Source organism: Rhinatrema bivittatum, chromosome 5, assembly GCF_901001135.1.
Source record: "Rhinatrema bivittatum chromosome 5, aRhiBiv1.1, whole genome shotgun sequence".
NCBI lineage: Eukaryota > Metazoa > Chordata > Amphibia > Gymnophiona > Rhinatrematidae > Rhinatrema > Rhinatrema bivittatum.
The window spans coordinates 19,277,558-19,299,025 of record NC_042619.1 but is presented as its reverse complement, the minus strand read 5'-3'; the positions used below and the strand labels follow the sequence as shown (position 1 = coordinate 19,299,025).

The following is a 21,468-nucleotide window of genomic DNA, read 5'->3' as shown; positions in this document are numbered from 1 at the left end:
ACAGGGTGGGTATTTGTACCTTGCCCTGCCACCACCACGTCACCTCAGCAACGGGTCCTGCTCATCCTTTGAGTGCGAATTGTCTACATTCCTGATCCCTGCCTTGGTTCCTGCTTGCCTCCTGCTCCTGGTTCCTGCGTTCCTGTTCCTTGCCTCCAGTTCCTGCCTTGCTCTTCATCCCCTCGGATTGATCCTCTGGTTCTGATCCTGCTTCGCTTGACTCCGCCTGCCCCGACTCTAGCCTGGTACCTTGACTCTGCTTGTTCTCCGCCTGCCCTGACCTCCTGCCTGGCCTCTCGTCTCCACTTCTATGCTGCCTGCCTCGACCTCTGGCCTGTTCCTGTTCCTGCTCGTCTGCTGCCTGTCTTGACCTTTGGTCTGTCCCTCACTGCTTCAGCTTCTCGTCTTCCAGTTCGTCGCCTTAAGAGACCCGCACCTAAGTCCTGCCGGCCCTGGTACCTAAGGGCTCAACCTGCAGGGAACGAGAGCTGGTATAGGTAATGGTCCTGTTGGGTCATCCCCTCCTGAACCATCTCCCAATGATGAGGACCAACAGGGGCCCTTCCCTGGTGGTAGCGACAATCTCGGCTCAAGGGTCCACCTCTCCAACAGCAATTTTGTTTTTAATTCAGGCACAGATTGAGAGCCAGTGCAAATCTTTTAGAACAGGGCTAATATGGTGACGTATTGGCATGTTGGTAAGTAAACATGTGGCAGCATTCTGAATAATTTGTAAAGCACGAATAGAATTTTGAGGGAGACCGGCATAGAGAGAGCTGCAGTAGTCAATAGAAGGAAAAAGAAGTGCTTGAAGAATGGTATGGAAGTTGTTTGGTTGCAATATGGGTTTCAAATGTCTTAACATCCTTAACTTGTAGAAGGAGTTCTTAACTACACTTTTGATATTTATTTTATTTATAACTTTTTTTTATACCGAAGTTCAAGTAACAGGGTTACTTATCATTCCGGTTTACATTACAACAAGTAGCAAATAATGACAAAATATGTCTTACAATGAACAAGGATATGAACAACTTGGAGCATATAACTAGGTTGTTGTGTAGCCAGATGGACTCAGAACAAGTGGGTATAGTGTGCTCGTGCTAGCAGTTGGAGACGGATCTGACGTCAGCACGGGTACATATACCCCCACAGGAAGCAAGCTCTTCAGTAATTTCCGTCTCCAAAGCAGTTTGGAGAGCCTATTGTTCTGGATTTCCTGCAGGATGGGCTTCAGAAGGGTCTCTCCCTAAGCTCCATCAAGGTTCAGGTGGCTGCGCTGTCTTGCTATGGTCCCAGGAGGGATGGCAAGACCATTACCACGCATCCAGATGTTTCTCGCTTCCTGAAAGGAGTTAAGCACATTCGTCCGCCACTGAAGTGGCCAGTGCCTTTGTGGAACCTTAATATTGTTTTGGATTTCCTCGCGGGATCCACCTTCAGACCCCTTCGGGGCCTGTCTCTCCGTTCTCTCACTTTGAAGGTGGTGTTCTTGCTGGCTGTATGTTCGGCACGCCGCGTCTGAGAGCTACAAGCACTGTCTTGCCGTGATCCTTTTCTCAAAACCACTCCTGAGGCTATCCATCTTCGCACGGTCCCATCCTTCTTGCCTAAGGTAGTCTCACAATTTCACCTCAACCAGACCATATCCTTGCCAACCACGGCAGGTTTGAAGAAATCTGAAGAAGGGCGTTTGTTACGCCATCTCGACATCAGCAGATTGCTGCCCAGATACCTGGATATGACAGAAACAGTACGAAAGTCTGACCATCTGTTCGTCCTGCACAGCGGGAAGAAACAAGGAGAAGCGGCCTCTCGGCCCGCTGGATTAAAGAAGTTAGAGCGGCTTACGTAGAGGCCGGGAAGTCACCGCCTCTTCAAGTCAAGGCTCATTCTACCAGAGCCCAGGTGGCATCTTGGGCTGAATCTAGGATGCTGTCGCCTGCAGAAATATGTAAAGCGGCGACGTGGTCTTCCCTCCATACCTTCTCCAGGTTCTACCGTCTGGATGTCCAGGCCAGGGAGGACACAGCATTTGCGAGGGCAGTCTTACACGGTCTTCAGGCAGCCTCCCGCCCAGTCTGGGAGTAAAGCTTTTGTACATCCCACTTGTTCTGAGTCCATCTGGCTACACGACAGGAAATGGTGAGATTACTTACCTGATAATCTCATTTTCCTTAGTGTAGACAGATGGACTCAGCATCCCGCCCAGCTGCCAGTATACATGGGTTTCACCGATTCAAGGTAAGCCTTATCACTTCTTCCATGAGTGTGTCCACTCTACCAGGTGTCGACGCCTTTCGGTTGGGAATGCTGGCGGTCTCCAGCTCCTATCAATCGGTCAGGGGAATCCTGTTTTCACTATTTCATTGAGCGTCAGTACACATATATCCATAACAGCTTTTGCAAGGAAGATTACTGAAGAGCTTCGCTTCCTGTGGGGGTATATGTACCCGTGCTGACGTCAGATCAGTCTCCAACTGCTAGCAAGAGCACACTATACCCACTTGTTCTGAGTCCATCTGTCTACACTAAGGAAAACGAGATTATCAGGTAAGTAATCTCACCAATGTGTGCAGTTACAACGAATTGGATTAAAGGGGTATCAGGCTAAATAGGAGGGAAATTAACTAATGGAGGGGGGAGGGGGAAAGAAGTTACTGTGGCTGAGTAAACAAACTTAGGTCATGGGTAGCGATAGTCTGTGGAAGCTATGGATGACTCAAGAAATTATGGGAATGCTTGACCGAACATGATATAAGATGACATGGAGAGAATGGAGTCGAGAATGATGCCCAAAATCTGAGCAGAATCAGGTATTATGAAAGAAGGTTGTCGCCCTAAAATAATGCTATTTTTAAGATTCAGAGAAAGACAATTAGCAGAAAGCCAGGAATGGATGGTTTGAAGGCAGATATAAGCAAAATGGATTGTGGCAGCCCATGTGGAATAGAGAGGAAATAAAAATTGTGTGTTGTCCGCATACAATTTGTAAAAAAAACACCAAGTTGTCCAAGGAGATGACAGAGAGGAGTAAGGTAGACATTAAAAAGTGCAGCTGATAGAGCAGATCTTTGGGGTACTCCTGCCAAAATTGGTACCCATGCCAAAGTAGTTCCATGAAATTTCATTTGCTGAGAATGTCTCAAACTGAAAGAAGAGAACCACGAGAAAACAGAACCAGATATATCCACTTCAGAAAACCGTGACAATAGAATAAGTGTGGTCTATGGTGTCAAGGACTGAAGAATATCTAAAAACACAGAAACATAGAAATGAAGTCAGAAAAGGACCAAATGGTCAATACAGTCTGCCCAGCAAACTTCTTATGGTAGTTACTGCCACTCTGTGCAGGTTATGCCCATGTTACTCTTAAGGGTAGTAACTGTTGCTCTGGGCAGTTATCCCCAAGCTTTATGATACCCATAGAAAATGCAGCTAGCAACATTTTTTACTGGGTGATGAGCGTTCATGAAAATTCAGACAGTGTTGCTTGACGTGCTCTGTTTATGGACTTGGCCATAGAAGCAGCCTGTGCTTTTTCCTTTGTGTGGGTGTATTAGTACCTAGACTGTAGAAGTTGGGCACTCTTGGTTGTCTGTATCCTACTCCCCTTTTCCCCTACCATTGAATCGGGGAGCAATGTTGCAGTTTGATTAGAATCATCAAGGCTTATTGGTTAAGGGTAGTGCTCGCCATGCCTTATGTTAAGGGTAGCAAACACCGCACCATCAAGTTATCCCTCTGCACGCTTTTCTCATTTCAGTCCTCGAGCCTTTAGATATCCACAGTGTTTATTCTATGCCCCTTTGAATTCTTTGACTGTTTTCGTCTTCACCACCTCCTCTGTAAGTACACTCCAGGCCTCCTCCTTCTCCATGAAGAAATATTTTCTGACTTTGGCTCTGAGTCATCACCCCTGGAGTTTCAATTTGTGACCCCTAGTTTTATTGTTTTCTTTCCAATGGAAAAGGTTTGAAGTTCGTGCATCATTAAAACCCTTCAGGTATGTGAAGTCTGTATCACATCACCCCTGCACCACTCTCTTCCAGGGCATACATATTTAGATCCATCAGCCTCTCCTCATAGGTCTTCCGATGCAGACCCCACACCATTTTGGTCGCCCTTCTCTGGACCGCCTCTATCCTATCTCTATGGACTCCAGAATTGAACACAGTACTCCAAGGGAGGCCTCAACAAGGTCCTGTTCAAAGGTATTATCACCTCCTTTTCCTGCTGGTTATTCCTCTCTCTAAGCAGCCCAGCATTCTTCTGGCTTTAGCTATCGCCTTGTCACATCGGTTCACCATCTTCAGATACTATTACCCCAAGATCCCTCTCTTCGTCCCATCAGTCTTTCACCCCCCCCCCCCCCCCATCACATATACCGTAGTTCTTTTAGATTGCGGCACCCCAGATGCATTGAATCCCAGCTGCCAAATCTTCAACCACTCTTCAAGCTTTCTTAAATCTCTTCATTCCCTCTACTCCTTCAGGCGTGTCCACTCTGTTGCAGATCTTAGAGAGCATAACAAGTGCGAGAATCAAAATTGCAGTGAATGGTGTCAGGACTAGAAAGAAGTGCTATGATGGTGATGAAAACAGAATTGGTGCTGGTCAAGTATAGCATTCTCATCCAAAAATTGAGAGAGCTGTTTCAACACAGCTGATTCTGTCAGCTTAGCAAGAGAAGAATGGATAGAAATTGACTGATAGTTTGACAGCTAAGTGGAATCAAGGGAATGATTCTTCAGAATAGGTGAAACTCAGGTACGTTTGAGACAGGCTGGTAACGTTCCAGAGTAGAGTAGGAGCAATATTATTGTGGCAACATTTTAAGAGGGCAGTGGCTCAGGGATCAACTACTAATTTCTGCCACTAATGGGATAGAACGGCTTCCCTATGATGAGAGGCTATAGAGCAGGGGTCAGGAACCTTTTTGGCTGAGAGAGCCATAAACGCCAAATATTTTAAAATGTAATTCCATGAGAGCCATACAATATGTTTAAAACTAAATACAAGTAAGTGTGTGCATTTTATGTAAGATCACACTTTTAAAGTACAATAAGTCTCTGAAAATATTACACCAGGCCTTAAGACACAAATACATCTCCTATTAGGAAAACTGACCAAGTCAGGCTGCTATAGAGTCCTACACAGAAACTACACGCCAGCAGAAAACCTCACCTGAATCACGTGCTGTCCCTCACCTAACATAGAATAAAGAGACCAAAATGCATAACAAGAAGCATGCAGAAAAAACTGAATTGGAAACTGCAACAAGCCAGAGTCTCTGTATGCAGTGTAACAAAGGAAAAAAGAAACGTCACCCATCCTTATAAAACAAATCAAGAAATATAAAATCATCAGCAGTAAAACTGTACTAACAAAAAGAACATATTTCGAAACAGCTGATGAGTGGAATATCCAATAATTAAAAACTCATAAAACATTTCCAGATACCAACAAAATATTTCAAAATAGCAGACACAAAGACCCAGTAATGAAAAATAATAAGGATACAAAAATGTTTTTGCTCTGCATACCTGGGAACGTTTGATATCCAGGTGTCCTGAGATTGTTCTGAATTAGCAGGAGGTGGGGTGGTTTGCTTGGAACTTTCTCCTCTCTCAGTCACATACCAGCGCTCTCTCTCACACTGGCTCTCAATGACACACCTATACACACATGCTCTCAGTCACTCACATATACACATGCTTTTTCTCTCTCACTTATATAGGCTCTTAATTACACATTTACACACATGCTGTCTATCTTTTCACGCTTACACACACACACAGGCTTTCAATCACATAAATACATGCTGTCTTTTTCTCTCACACACAGACTCTCATTCACATGCTTACAAACATGTCCTCTCTTTCTCTCATTTACACACAGGCTCACATGCTCCCTCACCTAAATCAGCTCTCAATCACACACAGACACACATGGTCTCTCTCTCTCATTTAAACACAGGCTCTCAATCACATACTCACATGCTCCCTCACCTAAACCAGCTCTCAATCACACACAGACACACATGATCTCTCTCTTACTTATACACACAGGCTCTTAATCATACATACACATGATCTCTCTCACACACAAAGGATCTCAATCATACACACATACTCTTTCACACAAACAGGTTTTCAATCACAAACTTACACATACAGGTTCCCAATGGTAAACTTACATTCATGCTCTCTCTCTCACAGGCAGGCTCTCAATCACAGACATGCTCTCTTTCACATATACAGGCTCTCAATCAATCATTCACATACATGAAATCTCTCACACACACACACAGGCCCCCCCCCCGTGGCCCGGAAGAGGAAGTGGTGAGCATCGGGAGCGTACGCGGGAAGAAGAGACCACGCTAGTGCGCTCGGCATCGGCCCGAAGAAAAGAAGACTACAGTGCGGCTCGGAGGAAAATGAAGAGCTTCAACCGCGGCCAATGGGACTCCGCCTCCGCAAGGGCTGAAAATGAAGGAGGTTAGCGTTGGGAGGAGGCTGCTGTTGCCGCGAGTTCCCGGGGTGGGGGAGAGAGAGAAAGTGAATGAGCGAGCACACAGCAGCAGCAGCCTCCTCCCAACGCTAACCTCCTTCATTTTCAGCCCTCGCGGAGGCGGAGTCCCATCGGCCGCGGTTGAAGCTCTTTATTTTCCTCCGAGCCGCGCTGCAGTCTTCTTTTCTTCGGGCCGATGCCGAGCGCACTAGCGTGGTCTCTTCTTCCCGCGCACGCACCCGATGCTCACCACTTCCTCTTCCGGGCCGTGAGGAGGGGGGGGGGGCGAAGAGAGCATGCCGGTGCCGCTGACTCCAGCTGTCCTGCCGCGTTCCGCCCGGGCTGACAGCATTTTAAGCCCGGGCGGAGGAGGACCGGGGAGCAGCTGGGTCAGCGGGAAAGTGTGGCGACTGTCTGCGAGCCAGATGCAGCCCTCAAAAGAGCCATATCTGGCTCGCGAGCCATGGGTTCCCGACCCCTGCCCTAACCTGACCTTCCCACCCCTTCCCCCTCCCAGCCCTACTCTAACCCCCCCCCCCCCCCACCCTGACTTTTATTTTACCTTTTGCGCCTCCTGGCCGACTGGGGGCTGGTAGAGCTTAGCTTCTTCTGCAGATCATGGTAGATCAGGTTGGATGAGGAAGGACAGGCTGGAGAGGCCTGGAAAGACCAGGCAGGCACAGGCAGGAACTGACGTCAGGCACAGGCTGGACGTTGGGGCAGAGACAGGTTGGAAACTGAGTGCTAGTTACTGGAGCAGGATGGACGAGGCTGGTCAGACAAAGGCTGGAACTGAAGACTGAATACTTGGCATGGCCTAGGACAGGATACAGACTCAGAGTGGGAACTAGATGCAGGTTCAGACTGGGAATGGGATACAGCATACAAGCTGAACTAGGGACAAGGGCAAGGACTGGGAACAGACAAGGAACTGGACAGGGTGGCATAAGGCAAAACAAGGAATGGACAGGCAACAATGAACAAGGAAGCCCAACAGAGGCATAAAGCTGGGTATGAGAAACTAGCAGGCTTAGAAGTTATAAGGCAAGGCAGAGAGGCCCAGGGGCCAGAGAGCAAAGCAAGGAGACCTGGGAGGCCACAGGGTGAAGCAGGAGGTCAAGGGAGGTCACTGGGCAAGGCAAGAAGAAGGGGAGGCCTGGGTAAGCCACAAGACAAGAATGAGAGAACAAGGTGGCGAGGTCAGGGAGCCAAGGTGACTCGATGAAGAGGCAACTAGGTAATGCCAAGACAGGGTTAAATGAGGCTGAGGCTTGGGCGTGGTCTCAATGTGTCTGGAAACCTAAAATTGCCAGGTATGGAGAGCAGGGGATCTTTGTTATCCTTATTATTTTTAGTTACTGGATGCGATGTGTCTGCTGTTTTGAAATATGTTATTGGTGTTTAAAAATGTTTAAAAAATTACCAATGTGTTTTTAATTATTGGATGCTGATTTGACATTATTTTTATTGGTATGGTTGATGGCTTATATTTCTTGATTGTATTTATTGTTTGCACAGCATGCAGAGTCTGGCTTCTTGAATTTTCCAGTTCAGTTTTTGTCTGCACATTTCTATTTACCATATATTTTATGGTCTCTTCTATATTTGGTCAGAGTCTGTCTGGGTTCTGCATGTGTGACTGAGGTCAGGTATTCTGCTAGCATGTACTATGCAGAGATTAACAATAGCCTGGCTTGTTCTGTTTTCATAATAGGAGGTGTATTGGTGTTTAGGGCCTGGTATAATAATTGCAGTGTTGCTTTTTCATTGGTAGGGTTGTTACTGTTTGAGTGCTGGTAGTTATGATAGGGAAGGCTTACGATATTGGAATTGTAGCTCAGTTTATTCCTGGCTTTCTGTGGGCCAAGTTCACACCCAGTGCACTTTACCATAGGCCTAATACCATATGGGATCCAAGTGGTTTTTTTTGTAGTGCATGTAATTATAGCATACATGTTGTTGTAAGTGATATTTTTACCTCAGAAGATTGTACTTTGAATATTCCTTTCCCATATAAAATCTCCCTTTTCAGGTTGGGGAAACTGTTAGTAAGAACTTTTAAAATGGAAAAAAAAAAAGCTTAATTTTTAATTGTGTGGAGAGAGAAGGGTCGTCTAGGGCATCTAATACCCTTGGACAGCCTTAAGAGAGTGCGCTACACACACACACACACACAGACTCCCAGCATTCACCAATCTCCCGCATCCCCAGGGTGGGCAGGGTTGCCAGCTTCCTAGGAAGAGTGTCAGTAATAATACAGTATATCTGCCACTCCTTTGGGAACCCTGACTCCTGCCCTCTCTCCCCAACCCTTCCCCAGCATTACAAATCACCAAAAGGACCAGACTCCAAGGGGGATCTCCCCCCCCCCCGGCTCTCTTGGTGATTTCACCTATGCTGCACCATTTCATCCCTTGCCTCAGGTAGGAGATTGCCTTGAGCCGCCCCCTGAATATGACATGCTTGTGAGAGTTTTCCTGGGTAACTTTATAACGAGCACAGTGTGGTACCCATGGAAAAGCTTTTGGCTATTACTCCCCTAAAGAGAAATGGCCTGGGAATGAACAGATTAGACCCTGGCTGTAGTGTAGCCACGGGTAGGCCATGACCCACTCACTTTGCACTCAGGCCCACTCAGCCAGGGCTGTCTGATATCGGAAGAGGCCTGTTGGAATAATGCCGTCACGGGATCCCATTTCCATGTCAGCAAAGAAGCGAGTCTCAGCAGCAAGGCCATCACGAGATCCCATCCCCACAGCGGTGGAAGTAGAAATTTGGTTGTGCCTAATGAAAAGACCCTGTGTGTATGTGGGTGAGAATGGGAGCTTGAATGTGTGTGTGTGTGTGTGTGTGAGAATGGGAGTTTGGGAGTGTGTGTGTGTGTGTGTGTGGGAGGGGTGAGAATGGGAGCCTTAGTATGCATCTGTGTGTGTATAAGAATGGGAACCCAGGTGGGCATCTGTGTGTGAGAACTTGTGTTTGTAGAGTAATAAAAGCAGAAGCTCTGAGGCTCTTTGAGATTGATCTGGGGTTCCAGGAAGGAGCCTCTGGGTTTCTGAAAGAGAAGGTTCTTGGAACAGCCTGTGACGGGGCTTCAGGAGGAATCTTGAAGGGATTCCTGGAGAAAGGGAGCAGAGGAGACTGCTTGCCCTGCTGGAATATGTTCCTTGCCAGTGAATGGTTAGTTGAAACGACACCTGGGGTCAGGATGGTCCAGGGGCTTTGGAGAGTTTGTGGAAGAGTTGAAATCAAGTGGAAAGAATGCCTCAGGATTTTCTTTCAGTGGGATTTGAATCAGAGGAGAGAAGAAAGGAGCAAAATGTGCTTCATATCATTTCAGGGAGGAGAAGTAATACGGAAAGGAGTCAAGGAGAATTCAGATACAAAGAGACTACTAGATCCCTGGAGCAGCCTGAAGGGGTGCATAGAATATTTGTTTTGTCATAATCAGTCATTATTCAGCAGATTCTACATCCATAAAAGCTTTTCAGTTTGGAACATTGTCGTTATTTCACGACATAGAAATGTACCAATAGTCCTATGGACAGAGGAACACTGGGGAGTCGCACGAGTTCTGTGATGGCCCAGCTGCTTCCGGTGCCTCTGTGTTCAGTGAAGTACTGGAAGAAGGTTACATCGAGGATGTGAATGGACTGACATGCAGCAGTTCTCAGCTGGGGATATGCATTAAGCATAGCAGAGGTCCAAGCTGTTGAACCCTTAGCTTAGGAATTTTACTGGGGAGTCATGTGACAAGTCACATGAGCGCCAGTGTGATTCGGAGAACAACAGTTCTAGGTAAATAATTGCCCTTTACATTTGCCTATTGCTTTTACTTTTGGGGCTTTGTTCTCTCTTCATGCTTTTATTTTATTCTCTTGTTTTGTAGATGCATGTTAGAATATACTGCTTTCAAGCAGCATATCTCTTTAAAGAATATATATTGTAGTTAGGTTTGAAGAAAAGTCCTCATGCCATCTTTTCTTCTTCTCTGGGCTTCTTGATTTGCTCTATATAGCAGGTGACTCACCAGTCCTCACCCCCAACAGGGTCATAAACTTACGTCCCTCTTTGGCTACTGGCCCTTCTAATGTGCATAGAATGCTAAGTCTTCTCTTGATTAGCTTACACAGTACAGTCTATGCATATCCTCAGACGTGTTTTCTATTTTTATTTTGTATTATAGAAGTTAACTTACCTGAAAAACAAGTGCAAGATGCTTCATTTACGGTAAGAACTTCTCATGAATTGCTGGTTAACTTGCCCGACCAACGTTCCTTTTTCCAAAAGGTATTGCCCCGGAGAGGGTAGACAGACAGCTTCCTTCAGGCTCTCTTCCTGACAACAAGCAGATTTATAATCGAGGAGATTCAAAAGATTTGTCCTGGGAGTTAGCCAGACAAATCTTCATGGTTTAAATGATCCCCCTGCTGAGAAGGTAAATTTTGTCCAGGTATATTCATTGCCTGCACAAAGTTTGCCCACATGGAAAAAGGCATTCACGGGGCAAAAGTTTTATCCAGGCAGTGCTGATCTTCAACCAAGAATATATCCTGTCGGGCAGTTGTAGCTTGTCATTTCTGTCTATGTACCAGTCAAGTACAATAGAATAAGGGATTTGTTTTTATAGGAGAGAGTGAAATAACAGTCCATTTTTTTAACCAACCCCACCTCCCTCCCAAAAAAAAAAAATTCCCTCCTAAACAGAGAGAGTTCACAAGTGTACCTACATTGGGAAGCAGGTTAGATTAGCCCCGCTGGCTGGTAAGATCTGGAGCCGTCATCCAAGGGGGTAACGATTAATACAATGCAGTATTTGAAAGCAGGTAAAGGGAAGACTATAGCAGAGGGAGAAAAAAAAGAAAGCCTTCACATTTGAAATGCATGGAAGTGCAGGAACGTCTGTAAGTGAAAGCATAAATGGTAACGTTTTGATCATGTAAGAAAGAGAGCCGACGTCTGTCAGGACTCCAATGAGCAAGGCTGAAAACAGTCAGTTTAGATATAAGACAGCACTACATCAAGCAGACTATTAGTAACTGCATTGATTCTGGAGAAAACTGGATTTCTTGCAGGTTGTGCCATCTTTTCTGGAACCAACATAAGAATTATCTGGAGATGAAGCTGTACATGGGTTCATGAAACATAAGCCCCTTCTTATGATCCAATCTAAAATACCAAGAAATAATGCATCTTAAAATACAGTGCATAACAAGTAGATCATAAAATATAAATGGTAAAATACTACATCATAAGATACAGCGCATAGCAATTACATCATAAAATACAATAATCTTCAGATATAATAGCAGATGCCAACTGAAGAAAAGACCTATGGTGGTTTCAAAAACTAATGGACATTTTTATTATGATGACAATTTGTATAGTGCAATGCCTGGACAAACACATGTCTGGTTGTCAGGAAATCCAGAATGAATATGCATGAGATAGATTTGAATACAATGGAGGCAGTGCATGCCAATATACCTCATGCATATTCATTGTGAATATCCTGACAATCAGACCTGTCTGTGGGATGCCAGGACTGGAGGAGCCTAACCCTGGCTGGTATAGTGCTTATCAGCTCTATGCAGCACTGCACAGACCTATATACTGGACAGTCCCTACTGCTTGGAGCTTTTGGATAATTCTTTTGTTGGTCCAAAAAATGGTATTGCATACAACCTGCAACAAATTCATAATGATTGTTGTATATGTAACACCTGGTTGGGGGAACCTAGACAACTGTCCCCAAAGACACACAGTAATAAAATAAGTCCTATCTGCAACTCTCCACAGATAGCAGCTCACATCTGAGTGGTCCAGGGCTCCCTATGGGGGAAAGCTTAGCTTCAAGTGCTCTTTTGCTTTTAAACTACCAAAATAACTTTTAAGTCCATCTGTAAACAGCATTATTAAGCTTTAAAGTCTTTAGCAGCAATAATCACACAAGAGCTGAGTGGTTTCCAGCTTAACTTTATTGATAAGTGATCAGATGGATGAAAAATGTTCTTTACAGCTCTTTTAATGTTAAATTAAATTGGTTGTACATGTTGAAATTAATAAAATGTGCGACCTTACACTTCTGGTAAAAGTCTTTAATTGATAAAGCCCTTTCCTTAGTAATTTCTCTCTTTCTCCTTCCAGTTACTGAGCTTGAGAGAATGTGAACCTTCTCCCAAGTCTCCCAGATTTGTACCAGATCATTCCCACTGTGAAATGGTCGGATTAGTAGTCCCAGCAGTTACTTAATAGAATGAAATCTTCACCAATATCATAGATCTCCTTCCGGCAGCACCGAGGAGGACACTCACCTCCCAAAAAGTGTAGCACACCTGGGTCAGTAGTGAAAATGCTCTTTAAAAAAAAAATTCCTTAATGACGCCTTTCTCTTTTGTAATGGATGGGAGTCCAGTCCTCTGGATGGTAGAGCTGCTCCTCAGGCCCTCTTTCAGGAGAAAGACACCTCCTCCTCTAAGCCTTAGCCGCTCTACCGGCCTGTAAAATCTTAGCCCCCCCCCCGAATCGTACATTGGTTTCATTTCTACTGTCTATAATTAGAATTGCTTTCGTCACTTTTTTCTTTCAGACATTGCCTCATGCTGACAAAGACGATTCATTTCTTGTGGATTTCATATCTGGTTCTAGAATTTTCTTGAAGAAGTTAAATCCATTGCTGGAACCTCCTCTTCCGCAACTGACAACCCTCAGCTTGGCTGATAACAAGGTGACTCAATGCTTCTTGGCGAACCTTCTCGCTTATTGCTTTCCTTCCAGGATCATCAAGAATAAAAGACAGAATGGTTCTGTTTTATTTACAAAATCTGGCTTACTCCACTTTCTTTTCTGGGTCTTTCCTCAGGCTGTGTGTGGCCTTCATTTTTTTTTTTTTTTGTGTCCTTGACTCCATGTCCTGCTTCCCTTTGTGCATCTCTCTTGGGCCTGTACCTGTACCTCTGCTTCTTCTGTGAACCTATTCTATCCTCCCCCTCTTATTTCTGGTATTCTGCTGTTTGCTCTTCTATTCCTGATTTCTTTCATGTCTCTGCTCCTCATTCAAATTTTTCTATTCTCTCCTTCCTTCTTCCTTCCCTACCTATCTCTCTCTCTCCCCCTGCCCAACTGTGTTGCTCTCCCAGTCCTGTACTTCTCATCTCCTGTTTTCTCCATGGAAGCCCCCCCGAGTTTCCTCTCTCTGTATCGCTCCCCACTTTCAGAACATTGACTCCCTAGTCCTGCCCTAATGAATCTCGTGCTCATCTAGCCCTTGTCACAGGAAGAGGAATTCTCAGAGCATTTCTGTAAAGAAAAGGCATTTTATCTGTGTAAATCGTGCACTTGCAGCTTTCTGTCCCTTAGTCTGAATAAAAGTGCACCCATTGTCAAATGGCCTGCGGCCTTTCACCCACATGACAGGGAGGTACTCCTAGGGGAGGGAAATAACTTGTGTGGATTGCATTTTCTAATTTGCCATTGGTAAAAATGCCCACACAAAAAGCAGATGCTTCCTACCTGCAACAAGTTTAAAAGGCAAAGCATGGGTGCATGGTCCCTTCCAGACCTGCAGCAAAATGTCCCCCCTAGGAACACAAGTGCCATAGAGGTTCATATGGCTCCGACAGTGGCCAATCCGGGTCACTTGGAAGTAGCCAGCAAATCCCAATAAGGAGATCTATTCCCTGTAGCTCAGTCTCAGAGGTAGCCAACCCCCACCTTTACTTGGCTAATAAGTTGCTTCCAGGAACTTGTCCAAACACAGCTATACTACTTACCTTGACTACATCCTCTGGCAACAAATTCCACAGCTTTATCATCCAGTGACTGCACCAGATGAACACTTTCTTGGTGCAGTATGATCACCTGCCTTCTGTTTGCCTCTCTCATCTGCTGTGCTACTGTGGAAAGATACTGGGCTCAGTTTTCAAAGGGCTTTTGGCACTCGACCTTGGACGCTAGCTGCCTAAATCAGTATCTTGGAAAATTGATTAGGGCTGAGTATATAAATTTAGGTGTCTATTTTCATTAAGTACCTAAATTTAGATACCTAAAAGGAAGGGAGGCTATGGGAGTGGAGTTTGGGTGGGGGGGGGGGAAGGTAGGCACATAATGCTGAAAATCAGCCTTAGTGTGACGCTTTCACCAGTCCGTACACCATCAACTGCGTCTATTTATTTATTTATTTTAGTTTTTTTCTATATCGGCATTCATGAGAGTATCACATCATGCCGGTTTACAATAAACAAGGGTGTGATGAAAGGTATAGTAAACGAAGTAAATAACAGGTGCTGAACAGTTACAGTTACAATAAAACCCGGATAAGTACAACTTGGAGCAGAGAAGCGATAGGAACATTAACATAATATATTAACCAGCTTTGACGAGGTACATTTACAAAGATTTGGCGAGGTACATTAAAAAGAGATTATTGTATTTGCTGGGTATTGTCCATCTGAACTTATTGTAGCTTTTTTACGTGGAGGTAGTGCTAGGAGGTATTGGTATTCTGCATATGGGTAGTTATTGGAAGATGGTTAGAGGTGAGTTATGATTTAATCCGAGTCTGGGAAAGCTTTTTTGAATAGCCACGTTTTGAGTCTTTTCCTGAAAGTTGGAAGACAAGGTTCCTGCCGTAGCTCCGGTGGGATGGAGTTCCAGAGAGGAGGTCCTGCTGTGGAGAAAGCCCTGTCTCTGAAGGTTATATGGATGGAGGATTTGGAGTGAGGTACCTGAAAAGATTCCTTATAGTACTCTCTTATAGGTCTGGAGGATGTGTGTTTTTTGAAAGGGATTTGAAGGTTGAGCGGAGTGAGTTGTTGGATAGCTTTGTATATTGTGGTGATGGACTTGTATAATATTCTATAATGAATCATCTATTCCAGGGTCTAATCCCTGAACGAGCTTCCCTGGCCACTTGGAAACTCAAATAGCAGTTTAAAGTTATTTATCTTTACAAGTCCTCAGGTGGGGCTTGAACCCTCTCCACCTGGATGAAAGGCAGATTCCCTCCCCACTGAGCCAGTGACTCAAATTCTGAAGGCTGGCTTCAAAGGTTCATCTCCAAACAACATCCAAGTCCAATGTTCAAAAGTCTGGCCCCACTGGGCCTAACTGCCACCTCCCACCGTATCTCTTGGGATCTTTTACTTGTCCCTTTTAGATACAACCACCCGCCTGGCAGTTCTCCTGATAAAGTGTCCTCGAAGTATATCCAAACACACAGAAGCTCTTATATCCCCGAGCTCACCTTCTTTGTGACAGACTGTTGCCGTCCTTCTTCACACAGTAGTGGAATATCCAGAAACAAATTCTCCCCAAGCAAACAGGTAGTCCGGTCCTTCCTCCTCAGTCCCCAGCAGGAGACCGCTCTACCAGGGAGTCCCTTTTTATATTCCATAAACTCCTCCTCCTCTGCCAGCTGATTGGCTCAGAGGGAGTCCCACCCTTAACCTCCCACACCTGTGGTTCTTCTATCTTTGTAACATCCGGGGGAAGGAACCAGGGGATATCCCTAGCTTGGTGTTGCCATATTTTCCTTCCCCCCCTCTCCTGGATCTTTGGTTCCGGGGATTTTAACTGACCTCTCGGGTTTGGGACATAGACCCCGTCACACTTAAGACACTTACCTTAGGCATCTAAATGTAGGCAAATGAATTGCAGGATGAAATTTAAGATTCTAAGATTTTGGCATGTAAATGTAGAGAAAAATGTTCAACAGAAAACCTGGGACTTAAGAAGCACTGTGTGTGTTTTTTTGGGTTTTGTTTTTTTTTAACTAATCCCATTGTGATACTCATTGACTCTGTGAAAGTGACAAAGCCATCTGTTCAGAAAGATTGTCACCATGTCTAAAAAAGGGAAGCCTTATATGGATATTTTGGCGTTGTCAAGTCCTTGGATTTATAACCATGCAACTCTATTAATGACATCCCAAATACAAACAAGGAAAGCACACGAGCCTTGCAGCCCCCACATATGGATACTGAAGAAATCTTTTATCTGTTTTCTTATAGATCACAACTGAGAAGAACCTGATAGCTGTGGCTCTTTTTCCATTGTTGTCTGAACTAGTAATCCATGGAAATCCCCTGGTGACTCGCAGAACTGGTACAGTATATGATTTTAAAAAGTTATCAGTTTATGTTAAGCTTTTATTCGGCCAACATAAAGCTATCTGTCATGGTTGGGGATTACCCCTACAGGAGCAGGGCCAGGCTCTGAAATAAGGCCAGACTGGGCCTTCTGCCTGTACCAGCCACCTCCCCTGCAAGTCGAGCCCTTAGGTTCTGGTGACTGACAGGACTTAGCTGGAACACGGCACAGGCTGGGAGCTGGAACATGGCAGAGGCTGGCTTGAAAGCATGGCTGGTATTGAGGGCAGGCAGGAGTTGGATATAGGCAGGGTTGAAGACATGGATTGGAACCAAGGGTAAGGCTGGAGATAAGGCCTGGAACAGGAAACAGTGCTGGGATTGAAGACAGGCAAATAAGGGCTTGAAATGAAGGCAAGGCCTGGACTGGACAGGACAAGACTAGACAAGGACTGGATAAGGACAGGATTAGAACAAGCAACAGTAAACAAGAAGGGCCAAATTTATTTATTTATTTATTTATTTATTTATTTAAATGCTTTTAAAATATACCGACATTCATAGGACATATCATGCCGGTTCACAATCAACATTGTAAAGGAGGAAGAGGAAGTTACAAATAACAGGGAGGGGGGAGGTGGAGCAGTGAAGGAAAAAGGAGAGGATGGGGGTCAGGTGACAGTAAGCGCAGGAGTTGCGGGAAGGAGAAAGGTAGTGAAGTGCTAGGGGAGAGAGAAATTGATAGGAACTGTGTTAAAAAACTGAGAATAAAAATTAACAAATTTACAAAATCAGGAATTCCCTAGGATGCATCAACGGATTAGAAGGGGTAAGGGAATTGGAAGTGGCAGTGGAGGGGGTTTAGGTCTGATTGGAGTCAGGGTATGCTTGTAAGAAAAGCCAGGTTTTGATGCCTTTTTTGAAGTTGGGTAAGGAAGGTTCAAGGCGGAGATACGTGGGAAGAGAATTCCAGAGGGAGGGGCCGGCTATGGTAAAGGCTCTCTCTCTGGTAGCTGAGTGGTGTGCTATTTTGAGGGGTGGGATGTGTACAGTGCCTGCCGTGGAGGCTCTGGATGGACGATTGGATGTACGGAAACGTGGTGTTTCCTTGAGCCATTCGTGGTCATTTTTGTGAAGCATGTTATGGAGTATTGTAAGGGTTTTGTATTTTATACGGAAAGGGATGGGGAGCCAATGCAGTTCTTTTAAAATGGGTGTGATGTGTTCTCTCTTACGAGTGTCTGTGATGATTCATGCCATGGAGTTCTGCAAGATTTGTAGTGGTTTAATTGTGGCGTAGGGCAGGCCTAGGAGAAGTGAATTGCAGTAGTCTAATTTTGATAGTGTGTCTAATTTTAATTGTGCAAATAGGGCACAAGGCTGGGCTAGGAGCACCTAGAAGGCCACAAGACAGGACAGGGAGGCCCAGGATGCTATTGAACAAGGCAGGAAGGCAGAGAGACCTGAAAGGCCACAGTTCAAGGCAGGAGGCCAAAGTAGGCCACAAGGCAAGAAAGCAACGTAAGGATGGCCAAGTCAAGAAGCCAAGGTGACTCAAAGAGGCAAGGAGAGAATGGAAAGGTTGGGTTAAGTAGGGCTGGAGATTATGCCTCATGGGCAGGGCCGGCGGAAGCACTAGGCGAACTAGGCGGTCGCCTAGGGCGCCAGCTTCCCGGGGACGGCACTGCCCCGGTAAAATTAAGAGAGCCGCGCTCAGCCGCTGCCCCGGTAAAATGAAAAGAGCTGCATTAAGCCGCCCCCCCCCCCCCCGATAAAAATAAAAGAGCCGCTGTCGGCAGCCCACCCCAAAAGACCCATCTGACCTCCCCCAGTGGTTCTCAACCAGTGTGTCGCATGCTCCCGGTCCCTCCCGCTGCTCTTTCTTCCCTGCTGCCATTGCCGCCGGGCTATCAGCACGTTCAAGCCCAGCGGGAACGGCAGCAGTGCAAAAAAAAAAAAGCTGTGGCATCCGCGGCTGCCCTTTTCTTCCTCCCGCCCCCCCCCCCCCCCGACCCGGAACAGGAAGTGATGCGCGGGAAGGAGAAAGAGCGGTGCCGCATGAAAAAAATAGCGGCGACAGCAGCATCGGCCCCCGAGCAATTGAAGCAGCCGGTAATCGGGAAAGGAGTCAGCAGCATGAGCCTCCCGCGGCCGATGGGATTCTCCCTTTTTGGCCTGCGGGGGCTGGAGGAGGAGGCTGTTGCAGCTACCGTTTGTGCTGGGGGGGGGAGAGGAAGTGAGAGAGAGAAGCAGCCAGCCTGCCTGTGTGTGATTGAGAGCCTGTGTGTAAGTGAGAGAATGTATTTGATCGAGAGCATATGTGTGTGATTGAGAGAAACTGGTCAGAGAGCTGATGTATGTGTATATGTGAGAGACAATGAAAGTGACTGCTCAAGGAGATGACTGATGTGTGAGACAGTCAGGGATGTGACTGATGTGTGTGTGTGTGTGTGTGTGTGTGTGTGTGTGTGAAAGAGAGAAAAAGCATGGAAGTGAGAACTCTGGGTATGTGAGAAAGCATGGGAGTAAGAAGCCTGGTGTTGTGGGGGTGTATGTGAAAGAAAGCATTGGAGTGAGAAGCCTGATTATGTGAGAGAGAGCATGGGAGTGGGAAGCCTGTGTGTGTGTGCACGTATGAGAGAGAGACTGGTTGGTAAGGTGACGGTGTGACTGGTGTGTATGTGAATGTGAGAGAGAGAGAATGTGATTCAGGGAATGAGAAGCCTGTGCACCTGGAGAGTGAGCATGGAAATGAGAGAGAGACTGGTGAATGTGTGTGTGTGTAACAGAGAGAAAGTGATTATGGGAATGAGAAGTCTGTGCATGTGAAGAGAGTGAGCATGGGAGTGAGAACCTGGGTGTGTGTGAGACACAGCATGGGAGGGAGAAGCCTGTATATGTAAGACAGAACAGGTGACTGGTGTGTGTTTGTGTGTATGTGAGAGAGAGAAAGAAAGTGATTATGGGAATGAGAAGCCTGTGCATGTGAAGAGTGAGCATGGGAGTGAGAAAGCTGGGAGTGTGTGAGATACAGCATGGGAGTGAGAAGCCTGTATATCTGAAAGAGAACATGGGAGTGGGAAGCCTGTGTGTGTGTATGCATGAGAGAGATCAGGTGACTGGTGTGTGTGTTTGTGTATGTGTGTGAGAGAAAGAAAGTGATTATGGGAATGAGAAGCCTGTGCATGTGGAGAGAACAAGCATGAGAGTGAGAGACTGGTGAGTGTGTGTGAGAAAGAGAAAGTGATTATGAGAGTGAGAAGCCCATATATGTAAGTGGAACACGGGAGTGGGAAGCCTGTGTGTGTATGGCATGAGAGAAACTGTTCAGGAAGGTGACTGGTGTGTTTGTCAAAGACTGTTTGGGAGATGATTGGTGTGTGAGAGACAGAAACTGGTCATGGGGGCATGACTGATATGGTGTGTGTGTGAGAGACATGGGCCCTAAGGAAGAGGACCATGAGTATAGAGCTTAGCCACTACTGCTGCTTCTGGTGTGTACTACAGCCTGCATGGAAGAGGAGTAAGAGAGCTGCTGGAGGGGGTAAGTAAAGATGGCTTTTTAAGTTTATTTTTCTTGATTGACTGCCATTTTAATTATTTAATATTATGTGATGTGTCTGCTTTTTTTGTTTGAGCAACAAGTATAGCTTTGGTTTATGTTTATTTTATTTATTTTTATTTATTTATTTATAAAAGTTTCTATACCGTCGATAAGACAAATCATCTCAATGGTTTACATGGCATAAAAATGTCAAATAAGTGTTCTGTTATAAATACAGACTTCGTTATTTTCATTAATGCACAATGTAAGTTAATTGTGTGTGGAGGCGGGGGGGGGTGGGGGGGGGGCGGCATAGCTGATGTTTCGCCTAGGGCGCCTAATACCCTTGCACCGGCCCTGCTCATGGGATCAGCAAGAAGGTGGCTAGAGCAGCTGTGAGAGAGGCTTGCTGATGACCTCTACTGGTGGGGGCTGAATAGCAGGCAGAATCATGATACTATTTAAAGATAGCTCTGTGATCAGTGACAGAGCTGGGGATTAGAACTGAGGCACAGATGATAAAACAAGCTGCTCAGGGTCTCACATAGGGTCAGTGACAGAACCAAGGATTAGAATCGAGGCACAAGCACTAAAATGATCTGCCCAGGATCCCACAGAAAGTCATCGACAGAGCTGGTATTAAAATAGAGGCAAAGGAAGATAAAATAACTTTGTCTGAAATATTTTAGAGCTGGTTTGATGATGGCAGTTTTCAAAAGCCATTTACCTGGGCATGTTGGCTGGTTGAAAGTGTGTGTGTGTGTGTGTGTGTGTGTGTGTGTGTGTGTGGATCAACGACACCAATACCTTTACCCTCAGGAAAGGTAGACAGGCCTGGAGGAGGGGTTCACTGAGGGAGGCAACGATCTGCATAAATCTTTACCCATTTGTAATGGTCGGCGAGTGGATAAGGTCGCTAGGGGCATTGTTCTCTTTCCTAATTCCCACAGACAAATAGAAAATATCTACATATTGCACTTAGCTGATTTTCACATTTATTGTCACAGTAAATTGAATATATCTAATAATATAAGACTAATAAAAATTGCAGTGCACATAAGAATAGGGTATAATGTAAACAAGGAAATATAATACAAATGTAATAGCAGATACAAGAAAGTATATACATAGAATAAGTAAATCAAAAACTAGAGAATATATATATATATATATATTCTCTAGTTTTTGCCTCTTCTATTCATACTCTGGAATTGCAACAAAATTTGGCTGCTCACTTAATTTTTGGGTGTTATAAATGGGATCATCCATCCCCATTGCTAACTGATCTCCATTGGCTACCGGTTTGTAAATGTGTTGAATTTA

The 21,468-nt window shown here is 45.3% G+C and overlaps 1 protein-coding gene across 3 annotated transcripts in view; it reads left to right on the top strand.

The window, feature by feature from the left end:
* The window catches only part of XRRA1 (X-ray radiation resistance associated 1), a 168,671-nt gene that overhangs the window by 91,197 nt on the left and 56,006 nt on the right, over positions 1-21,468 (top strand). For all 3 annotated transcript variants that reach the window (XM_029602091.1, XM_029602092.1, XM_029602090.1), the window contains exons 10-12: positions 10,700-10,743; positions 13,103-13,240; positions 16,524-16,617. In XM_029602091.1, coding sequence (XP_029457951.1) covers positions 10,700-10,743; positions 13,103-13,240; positions 16,524-16,617 — 276 coding nt within the window. The remainder of the gene's footprint in view (positions 1-10,699; positions 10,744-13,102; positions 13,241-16,523; positions 16,618-21,468) is intronic.